The 12,307-nt window shown below is 42.8% G+C and overlaps 1 protein-coding gene across 1 annotated transcript in view; it reads left to right on the forward strand.

Moving 5' to 3' along the window:
* HEATR5B (HEAT repeat containing 5B) overlaps positions 1-12,307 on the forward strand; it is a 571,627-nt gene that overhangs the window by 425,778 nt on the left and 133,542 nt on the right. The window contains 1 exon segment of the mRNA XM_029594411.1: positions 11,533-11,770. Within this exon segment, the coding sequence (XP_029450271.1) occupies positions 11,533-11,770 (238 nt within the window).

Genomic DNA, 12,307 nt, shown 5'->3' on the forward strand with positions numbered 1-12,307 from the left:
TATTTCCTCAAATCACACCTTTTTTCTGCTGGCCTACCCGATTCTTCCACCCAGGAGCACCACCACTCCCACCTCTATTTTCGTCGTCTTCTGATAGTCACTTGCCAGAGGATCTCCCACTTCCTCCAAGTCCAGGGCAGCATTCACTACCCTCCCTCCCTGCTGCCTTTTCTACCTTCAGATGTCTGCCAAGGGGAGTCCCCCAATAGTTCCACTGGGTTTCCATCTGATCACCCTGAAGAACCAACGGAACACACTTCACCTCTGGAAGACCTAACCTCTTCCAGGTTTGTGGAGAAGATGGGCGCAGCTCTAAAATTAGAGATCAGGAAGGAGCCGGGATCCTAGAGTAAAGGTTATGGGGTAGATTTTATAATTTTGTGCGAGCGCGTACTTTTGCGGGATTTCAATAGATACGCGCGTAGCCATTAAAATCCGGGATCGGCGCGCGCAAGGCTGCCGATTTTGGGCAGCCTGCGCGTGCCGAACCGCGCAGCCTGCCTCTGTTCCCTCCAAGGCCGCTCCGAAATCGGAGCGGCCTCGGAGGGAACTTTCTTTCGCCCTCCCCTCACATTCCCTCCCTTCCCCTACCTAACCCACCCCCCGGCCCTATCTAAAATCCCCCCCCCCCCACCTTTATCGCCGGATTTACGCCTGCCGGAGGCAGACGTAAATCTGTGCGACCCAGCGGGCTGCTGGCGCACCATCACCCGACCCGGGGGCTGTTCCGGAGGGCACGGCCACGCCCCCGGGCCGAACCATGCCCGCGGCGCCGCCCCCGAAACATCACGTCACCCGCACCACGCCCCCGAAATGCCGCGTCACGACCGCCACACCCCCCAACACGCCCCCGGCACGCCTCTCCATGCAAGCCCCGGGACTTAAGCGCGTACCCCTTTGAAAATCTACCCCTATATGTCTTAGATATTGCAGTAGAACCCTCCATTCTACCGTCCCATTAGGTATTGGCCACTCTCCTCCTGAAAATGGGAGACTTCTTATTCAAGATCCACACCACAGCTAGGAAAGTGGACTTAAAGTTTAAACTAAAAAATTCCCCATTAATTGGGAGGGTTCAACTCCCTCCCAACTCAGTGTTAGTCAAGTCTGCAATGAAAAAAGGAAAGATAAGACTACACTCGAATGCACTACCTGAGAGAGACCACAAACTCCTAGAAATCTTCAGGAGGAAGGTCTTTTAAGGAACCATGTTGGTGGCTAAGACAGAGCAACATCAATTTTATATAGTGTAATATCTATACAATTGCATGTAAAATCTAAAGCATTACATAGGTTCGCCTGCTTCTGAACTTATCACGCCTCAGCTCCTTCATGACCTTGAGGAAAGTCTCCAATATCATCTTCACTTAGTGTATGAGGTATTTGACACCATTGCCAGAACATCTGCAGAATCAATTGGTGCTAGGAGAATGGCAGGATTAAGAGCCAGTAATATCAGGGAAAATGTTCACGTAAGGCTTTCCAATCTTCCATGCTTAGGTGATCATCTCTTTGGCAGCAAGTTGAAAGATACAGTGGTGCAGCTTAAAGACTAGGGGACATTCCATGAAATTAGTATGTGGCACATTTAAAACTAATCGGAGAAAGTTTTTTTCACTCAATGCTCAAACTCTGGAATTTGTTGCCAGAGGATGTTGATTAGTGCAGTTAGTATAGCTGTGTTTAAAAAAGGATTGAATAAGTTCTTGGAGGAGAAGTCCATTACCTGCTATTAATTGAGTTGACTTAGAAAATAGCCACTGCTATTACTAGCAATGGTAATGTGGAATAAACTGGATTGGCCACTGTTGGAAACAGGATGCAGGGGTTGATGGACCCTTGGTCTGACCCAGTATGGTTCTTATGTTCTTAAAGAACAGAACATGGCCATTCAATCTCTGTCGTCACAAAGTGATCAAGGAGCATCTGGATGCCGATTCTACCAACAGTACAAACGTCCGTAATATCCCAAGAAACAGTTCCGCTCTTAACCAACCCTACAGACCGGCTTACTAACAACAAAGCTGGCAACAACCACAGCAGCTCCCATAAAGAGGAAGACCCAAGCTTGACATGCGCCCAAGCAAATATCACATCCTCCTCAAAAACCCAACAAGGGTTTTAACGGTCCCACAGCCACAAATATTTGTTGGGGGCAGAATAAAGCATTTTCAACAAGCCTGGAAGGAGGAGAACACCATGGACCAATGAGTCCTCAAGATACCTCAACAGGTCTATTATCTAAATTTCCTATACCATCCCAAGTTACCACACCTCATATTGCAACCTATCAATCCCGACCATCTAACTCTCCTCAATCAGGAGACACGCAAATTAATCGCCCAGGAGGCGATACAGATCATCCCGATTCAGGATTATAACAAGGAATTCTATTTACACTACTTCCTCATTCCCAAGAAAACAGGAGATCTCTGAACAATTCTGGACCTTCGATCCTTAAACAAGCATCAGTTGAGAGAAATTCAAGATGTCCCTGAAGTACCATTTTGCCCTTTTCCAACCCAACAACTAAATGTGTTCACTCGATCTGAAAGATGCATATGCTGAAATCCCAATCCACCCGTTCTGTTGGCGTTACCTCTGCATCCAAGTGGCTTGCCTCCACTACCAATACAAGATCCTCCCTTTTGGACTCCTATCTGCCCTGAGATTCTTCATAAAATGTTTAGCAGCAGCTGTGGCACACCTCTGTCGTTCAGGACTACGACTATTCCCCTAGCTGGACAATTGGCTAATAGAAGCACCAAACAAACAAACCCTTTGATCTCATGTGGAACAGACTATACTATGTCTGGAGAAGTTGGAATTTCTCATCAATTACAAAAAATCAGTACTCTTCCCCTCACAATGAATACAGTTTACAGGGCACAGATAGATTCCATTAACACCAGAGCATATCTCCTTCACGATCGACTGCACAAGCTTCCAAATGCAGCACACAGACTGCTGCGCCATAGAAAAACCTCCACTTGACATGTCCTAGTACTTCTCAGACATATGGTAGCTGCCATTCATGTAGTCTCTCTAACCAGACTACACATGTCTGTTATACTGGGGACTCGAGTCAATGGGCCAGTATCTTCAGCCTTTGTCAACCAAAATAAAATTTACAAAAGCAATGACTCGAAATCGAGTGGAGGCTACAACCATACGTACTACTCAAAAATGCTCCTTTGCATCCTGCTCTGCACCAGCTGATTCTAACAACAAACACCTCTTCAGAAGGGTGGAGAGATCACCTTCTCCACTTCAAAATTCAAGGCCTATGGAATCAAGAAGTGCAAGTGCACTCAATAAATCTCCAAGACATGCACAATGCCCTCAAAGCCTTTCAGCATCTGCTTCAAGGATCTTCCCTAAAAATCCATACGAACAACCTAGTATCAATTTTCTACATAAACAAGCAGGGAGGTATGGGGTTGCGAGCTTTCTACAAGGAGGCTATAACCATATGGGAATGGGCAACAGTCAATTACTAGTGGTTCTCAACCGGTGTGTTGTGACACACCAGTGGGTTACCAAGCACATGCAGGTGTGTCGCCACACTTCCCGGTCCCCCGCTGGCCCAGCTGCTGCTCCTGCTCCAGCTAAATGGAACTCTTCCCCGGCAGAACGCAGCAGGAGAGCTGGAGTCAGCAGCACTTGCCGCACTGTCTCTTCTTCCCGCGGCCTGGAAGAGGAAGTGAATTGCAGTGGCTGTGAGCATGGGAAGAAGAGACCCTGTTAGGTAAGATCTCTGCAAGTCAGCCCAAAACAAATCAACAGTGCCGGCCTGAAGAAGAGCAGTGTTGGGCCAGAGCAAAACAAGAAGTAATGTCAGCCCCCATGGCCGAGGGGGACTCCTTTCTCGAGGCCATGATGGCTGGAAGAGGAGGAGGCTTTTGCTGCCGCTATTTCGGTGGGGAAAGTGAGTGAGAGAGCGAGTGCATGTGAACCTATTTGTGTAAGTGAGAGCATGTGTATGTATGATTATTAGAGCCTGTGTATGAGAGCATGTGTGTAAATGTGTGATTGAGAGCCTATGTAAGTGAGAGGGAAAGCTTGTGTGTGACTGAGAGAGAGGAGAGATTTGCAAACAACCCCCCTTCCTCCTCCTAATTCACAACAATCTCAGGGCACCTGGAAATCAAATGTTTCCAGGTATGGAGAACAGAGCAATTTTTAATCCCTATTTTTAATTATTGGGTCTTTTTGTCTGCTTTTTTGAAATATTTTCTTGGTGTTTAGAAATTTTTTATGAGTTTTTAATTATTGGATATTCCATTCATCAGCTGTTTTTAAATAATCAGTTCTTTTTATTAGTATGGTTTTACTGTTATTGATTTAATATTTCTTCCTTTATTTTATGACTAGTGATTTCTCTTTCCTTTGTTGCACTGCATAGAGAGACACTCTGGCTTGTTGCGATTTCCAGTTCAGTTTTTTACTGCATGTTTCTCTGTATGGTCTCTCTATTCTTTGTTAGGTGAGGTTCTGTACATGTGATTGAGGTTGCGGTATACTGCTGCATGTAGTTTCTGGGTAGGGTTCTATAGCAGTCTGGCTTGTTCCATTTTCCTAATAGAAGTATTGGAGTTTTAACGCCTGATGTAATATTTTCATTGTTGCCTTTTCATAGGTAGGGTTGTTACTGTTTGAGTGCTGGAAGTTGGTGCTGTTCTGGTATGGGAGGTTTACTATTTATATAATTTATGTTCAGAGAAAGTACTCTTATTTTTCCCTTATCATTCTTAACAATAAAAGTAATAAGAACATAAGAAAATGCCATACTGGGTCAGACCAAGGGTCCATCAAGCCCAGCATCCTGTTTCCAACAGTGGCCAATCCAGGCCATAAGAACCTGGCAAGTACCCAAAAACTAAGTCTATTCCATGTAACCATTGCTAATGGCAGTGGCTATTCTCTAAGTGAACTTAATAGCAGGTAATGGACTTCTCCTCCAAGAACTTATCCAATCCTTTTTTAAACACAGCTATACTAACTGCACGAACCACATTCTCTGGCAACAAATTCCAGAGTTTAATTGTGCGTTGAGTAAAAAAGAACTTTCTCCGATTAGTTTTAAATGTGCCCCATGCTAACTTCATGGAGTGCCCCCTAGTCTTTTTACTATCCGAAAGAGTAAATAACCGATTCACATCTACCCATTCTAGACCTCTCATGATTTTAAACACCTCTATCATATCCCCCCTCAGTCGTCTCTTCTCCAAGCTGAAAAGTCCTAACCTCTTTAGTCTTTCCTCATAGGGGAGCTGTTCCATTCCCCTTATCATTTGGTAGCCCTTCTCTGTACCTTCTCCATCGCAATTATATCTTTTTTGAGATGCGGCGATCAGAATTGTACACAGTATTCAAGGTGCGGTCTCACCATGGAGCGATACAGAGGCATTATGACATTTTCCGTTTTATTCATCATTCCTTTTCTAATAATTCCCAACATTCTGTTTGCTTTTTTGACTGCCGCAGCACACTGCACCGACGATTTCAATGTGTTATCCACTATGACACCTAGATCTCTTTCTTGGGTTGTAGCACCTAATATGGAACCCAACATTGTGTAATTATAGCATGGGTTATTTTTCCCTATATGCATCACCTTGCACTTATCCACATTAAATTTCATCTGCCATTTGGATGCCCAATTTTCCAGTCTCACAAGGTCTTCCTGCAATTTATCACAATCTGCTTGTGATTTAACTACTCTGAACAATTTTGTGTCATCTGCAAATTTGATTATCTCACTCGTCGTATTTCTTTCCAGATCATTTATAAATATATTGAACAGTAAGGGTCCCAATACAGATCCCTGAGGCACTCCACTGTCCACTCCCTTCCACTGAGAAAATTGCCCATTCAATCCTACTCTCTGTTTCCTGTCTTTTAGCCAGTTTGCAATCCACGAAAGGACATTGCCACCTATCCCATGACTTTTTACTTTTCCTAGAAGCCTCTCATGAGGAACTTTGTCAAACGCCTTCTGAAAATCCAAGTATATTATATCTACCGGTTCACCTTTATCCGCATGTTTATTAACTCCTTCAAAAAAGTGAAGCAGATTTGTGAGGCAAGACTTGCCCTGGGTAAAGCCATGCTGACTTTGTTCCATTAAACCATGTCTTTCTATATGTTCTGTGATTTTGATGTTTAGAACACTTTCCACTATTTTTCCTGGCACTGAAGTCAGGCTAACCGGTCTGTAGTTTCCCGGATCGCCCCTGGAGCCCTTTTTAAATATTGGGGTTACATTTGCTATCCTCCAGTCTTCAGGTACAATGGATGATGTTAATGATAAGTTACAAGTTTTTACTAATAGGTCTGAAATTTCATTTTTTAGTTCCTTCAGAACTCTGGGGTGTATACCATCTGGTCCAGGTGATTTACTACTCTTCAGTTTGTCAATCAGGCCTACCACATCTTCTAGGTTCACCGTGATTTGATTCAGTCCATCTGAATCATTACCCATGAAAACCTTCTCCATTACGGGTACCTCCCCAACATCCTCTTCAGTAAACACCGAAGCAAAGAAATCATTTAATCTTTCCGCGATGGCCTTATCTTCTCTAAGTGCCCCTTTAACCCCTCGATCATCTAACGGTCCAACTGACTCCCTCACAGGCTTTCTGCTTCGGATATATTTTTAAAAGTTTTTACTGTGAGTTTTTGCCTCTACAGCCAACTTCTTTTCAAATTCTCTCTTAGCATGTCTTATCAATGTCTTACATTTAACTTGCCAATGTTTATGCTTTATCCTATTTTCTTCTGTTGGATCCTTCTTCCAATTTTTGAATGAAGATCTTTAAGGTGCCTTTTTCTTTTTATTTCTGCCATAGATGATAATGAGCAGTATGCCATGCAGGTGAAAGAAATGTCAGGTGTGTCCCAACCGAAAAAAGTTGAGAACCCACTGCTTTAGGCAACATATTTGCTAGAAATTGCAAATGTAGAGGCTGATCACCTCAACAGAATATTTCAACCTCGCAAATGGTGCCTGTCACAGTCAGTGGCCAATGTACTTTTCCAACTTTGGGGCCAATCCTGAATAGACCTTTTTGCAACAGAACAGGAAGGTACAAATGCTGCTCCATTTGACCAACTCCTCACTGAGAAGTTCCGGATGTGTTCCTTTTGTCATGGAGAAAGGGTATGCTCTGTGCATTCCCTCCAATACCATTAATCCTCAGAACTGTTAAAAAATGCATGCACAATCAAGAAGGATGATCTTAATAGCCCCGGCATGGTCCAGACAGCTACGGTATGCCTATCTAGTACAGTATTAACACTCTCCTCCACAAAAACTAGGGAGTGACCCAAACTGCTGACTCAGGAGGAAGGAAGTCTCCTTCATCCGCAACACTACACTCTAAATCTGACTGCATGGATGTTGAACATGCAACCTTAGCACAATGGAATCTACCCAAACAGATTCAAGATGTCCTTTTGCTGGCAAAGAAACCCACTAACAGAAGCAATTACAGCTTTAAATGGCGGCATTACTCTGGTTGGTGCGCCTAACACGCACGCTATAGACCCCATTACATGTGAGCCCCGATATTTGCTTTCATATCTGCACTCTCTCTTCAACACTAGACTCCCTACCAGATAAGTTAGGGTACATCTCAATGCATAGCAGTATACCATCACTGTGAAGATGGAGCATCCATCTCCACACACCCATTAATATCATGCACCATATGTGGCCTTCACCTACGGCCACCAGTAAAGCGGCTCCCTGTTCCATGGGACATTAACTTAGTCCTGACATCTCTGATGTCCTCTCTTTTCGATCCATTGGAGTCGACATAATTAAAGTTTCTCACCTGGAAAGTTGTGTTTTTAATAACGGTCACATCAGCTCGGAGGATAAGTGTAATTCAGTCTTTGGTACATTTTTCACCTTACCTTTAGTTCTTCTATGATAAAATTTCACTACGTCCACATACTAGGTTCTTACCAAAAATAGTATCACCATTTCAGTTGAACCAAAACATCTCGCTACCAACCTTCTACCCTAAACTGCACAAGTACGAAATGGAAAATATGCTGCATACCCTAGATTGCAAAAGAGCTCTAGCATCGTACAAAAGACATACTCAGACACACAGGCTCTACAACTATTTTCTACGATCCAAATAGACTGAGAACACCTGTAATTAAGTGAATGCTCTCTAACTGGATAACAGCTTGCAGAAAAATTGTTATACTGAAAAATTGATCATTGTTACTGATCTAGTAGGAGCACATCAGGTACAGGCATTGGCAACATCCTTGGCACATTTAAACAATGTAACTATTGAAGATATATGGAAGGCGGCAACCTGGTGGTCAATGCATATATTCACATCCTACCACTGCCTTGACATGGCAGCATCGGGGGACAGTGTGTTTAGAAACACAGTCCTAAAACATGCTGCTTCATCCTAGTTGCTTGTCCACGGGGGAGCCTAGGTTGGAAACATTATTTAAAAATAAAGACAACAAGAATTGATGCAAATGTAACTTAGTCTACAACAACTCTCAGCTTTGGGACTCCCCATTAAGCATGACTAATTCAGCCTGCTTATCAATGGAAAAAAGCAAGTTTTGCTTACCATAAACAGTGTTTTCTGTAGATAGTAGGATGAATTGGCCAATATCCATGCGACACTCGCCCTTTCCCCTAGACAGCAACTTATTCCAGGAATTCAACTAGCTTTGTTATAGACTGAAGAGAGTTCTGGAACGGTCATTTGCTTGGGAAGTCCCACACATATTTAGTACATCAAAAACTTTAACTGACTTGAGAGACAACTCCATAACATGCCACCCAATGACATCATCCATGGAGCATGATTAATTCTTCTTGCTATCTAAGTAAAACATCTTTTATGGTGAGCAAAATTAGATTTTCTCCATGGACAAGCAGGATAATATCAACCACGCAGATGGGTCCAAGACACATTCCTCTGTGCTCTCTGGGAGAGAGTGTTGTATTCTTTACACTCTTGGGAGAAAATTTTACCAGAATTCTATAGTTATATCACACACACCATCCTATCAACTCTTTGAATCAGTACTTGCAGAACATTCCGGAGAAGATCAGGGCCCTCTCGGATAATCTTCTTTACTCGGCAACTAATGAATTAAGAATACTGATAGACAATGGACTGTGGGAAAATGCTTGTTCCATGCAACCTATGATATTTTTAAGATGGCATCAAGAGCCACTTCCATACAAATTGATGCTCGCATATTCTCACGGGTTCATACTTTGGTTGTCAGAACAGATGTACAAGATGCTGAAATGCCCTGTAAGTGAGACAATCTCTTCAGAGATAGTCAGGAAGTGGTGGATCAAATAAAAGATCACATTTTCCTAGCTTGTAGACAGATGAACTCAGGACCAGTGAATTTATGCTCCCCTGCCAGCAGATGGAGATGGAGCAAGCTATCGTCACAGTACATATAGCCCTGCAGTGACCCCAGCCTGCCAGTATTCTCAGTCTCCAGCAGATGGTCATCATGCATCTCCCTATGGGGATTGCTTCAAGCTTTTTGGAAGGAGAAATTTGAAATTCTAAATTCAGGAAAAGAAAGCCCCACTCTCCTGTGGTGATACCTAAAGGTCCCTCCCCAGTTGAGAATTCCTGAGACAATTTCCGTGGTCCTTCAGAGGTGTAGCTGGGTTCCTTGGCGTGGACTTAGCTGCTAGTTCTTCCCCCACAGCCGGAGACTGTCTCTGTACTCAGCTGTGAAAAATTTTGTACACGTAAAAAATGCGCCCCAAACCAAACACACAATGTATGCGTAGATCCGACGACGGCAGAACATGCACAAGAGCTTGTGAAAATGGCCATCGCAGCCTACCACACAGCGTGAAAGAAAAAAAAGCCTAAGTGCAGGGCCTAGCCCACCAGGGGCCCACTCAACCCACCAGACTGCCCTGATCCCCAACTGTTAGGACTCACCTCAGTGCAATTGGTGCTTATCGCCACCATAAAGAAGATAACCCAATTTCTGTACAGCCTTAGAGTTTGGGTTCATGTGAGCCTTGCTTTTAGTAAACCCTCCCCTAAAACATTCAACTTTGTATTGAGACCTCAGCATGGTACTATTGCAGCTGATGAAAGCTCCCTTTGATCCATTAGACTCATGTGAGATGAATTATCTATGCGGGGAAAGTCATATTTTTGGTAGCAATCACTTTGACACACTCTCCAAGCCTTAGTGATTTATCCAGCTTATACAAAGTTTTTCATAATAGAGAGGTTCTGTGCGCTTGTCCCAAGTACCTTTGTAAGATAGTAAATGACAGCAGATGAAGACCAAAATGGTCTATCCAGTCTGCCCAGAAAGGTGTTTAGGGTTGTAACTGGTTCTCAATGCAGGTTACCATAAGGGTTAGAAGGCTTCATCCAAGCTGTAAAAGCATCTTTAACCAGTCAGTCATTCTTCTGGTATCTTTTTCCCTAAGCCACATATCCAGAAAAGTAAACAGGCCTTGCATAGATTTGTACTGGAGGAGAGCTTTAATCTCGTATCTGGAGCAGACTGAAGGCATTAGAAAGTCCACTCAGCTTTTTGTTTCATTTGATTCAAATAGCTCTGAACTTGCCATAGCCAAATGCACATTTTCTAATTGGCTAGTAGACTGTAACTTTCTGTTACATCTAGGCAGACTTGACTCTAGAAACTCATGTCAAGGTTTATAGGCCACTGATGCTGCAATGGCTTTAATGCTATCTAAGATCAGCCTCTATGGAAAAGATTTGCAAAGCTGCATCATGCAGTTCAGTCCACACATTCATATCTCATTACTGTTTGGATTGGGACTCCCTGACATGACAGTAGGCTTTGTCAGTCTGTCTTGAAAGGTTTGAAGTTTTACAGTCCAACTTAATATCCATTAGTGCCTGGTATTTCCAAGTTGCCTTAAAAATAAATAAAATTTTGTGAAAATGGCCTCTTACCAGTTAAAACTGTTGTGCCCATTGCCACTTTTTTATATTGTATTTTCCCCATGTTTTTAAAGGCACCCTATAGCTAGGGATTATCCACATTTGAGAACTCTGCTTTTCCTCAGAGAAGATGAATGTTTCTTACCTGTAGCAGGTGTTCTCAGAGAACAGAATGATGTAAATCCTCACTGAACCCACCTGCATCCCTTTGGAGTTGGCTTCTTATTTAGCTTAAAGAACTAAGAAGATCCCTACACGATGCCTGCAGTGCAGGACAATCCAGCTCATGCTCCGTAGAGCTTCTAAAATCTCCAGAAGCTTCTGACCAGAGATCTGTCTGATGATATAACCCACCTGTGAAGATTTATATCCCATTATCCTCTGAGAACACCTGCTACAGATAAGTAACTTCCATTGTACAATCAGTCCAAACAAAAGTCCCAGTGATAAGCAGATGAAAGACTATCATTTTCTATATTTTCCTATGCTCTGATTTTATCAAACTAAATTTCATTGGAAGAACTGAAGGATAGAGAGTATGGCAAATGAGCAATTTTTTTACCTGTTTTCCTTATAGGTATATGTTGTGGCCATGAAGATTAAAAAAGAAGCAGACTCCAAACAAGAGACAGTTATTAAGTGCACAGAGGATGACGAAGACGATTATAGCACCACAGATGAGCTGCCACCAGATAGCTTGATTACACTTGTACAACCTGAACTTCCTACACTTAGCCGGCTCTGGCTGGCTGCACTGAAAGACTATGCACTTTTAACTTTGCCCCCAGAATTTGCAAGTCAGCTTCCACCAGATGGTAATCTGAGCAACTCCAATCTATATTAAATTTATTGTGAATGAAAATATTTAATTATTTAGAGGTCTTGTATACAGTCGTTCCAAGTAAAATCACTAGTTCACTACGGTTCATGATGATAACATTCATAAGTATTAGAGAACACTGAGTACATCAATAAACATACACCATTATTAGTTACTGGGCAATGGGTAGAGTATTCGGGTGGTTGCTTGGGAGGGTATTAGGGGGAGAGAAGTGGGTATAAGGATGAAAATGGGAAGAGAGTTAGGGTGAGAATATAATCAGTCAGTTTGTGTTGAGTTGTAAACATTTTGGAACAGCCATGTTTTCAGGTCTTGTTTGAATTTCTTCTTGTCAGTCATGGTTCTTCTTCCAGAATGTTGTTACAAAGTTCAGGATCTGCTGTAGATATTGCCCTTTTTCTTGTTTGCAACAGGTGGGAAGTTTGTAATGTAGGGATCAAGAGGAGACCTTTATTTTGTAATCTCAATGTTCGTTGGGGTTTGTTTTTAAATGGTATTCCAAGCAGATCAT

Source organism: Rhinatrema bivittatum, chromosome 3, assembly GCF_901001135.1.
Source record: "Rhinatrema bivittatum chromosome 3, aRhiBiv1.1, whole genome shotgun sequence".
In the NCBI taxonomy this organism is placed as follows: domain Eukaryota; kingdom Metazoa; phylum Chordata; class Amphibia; order Gymnophiona; family Rhinatrematidae; genus Rhinatrema; species Rhinatrema bivittatum.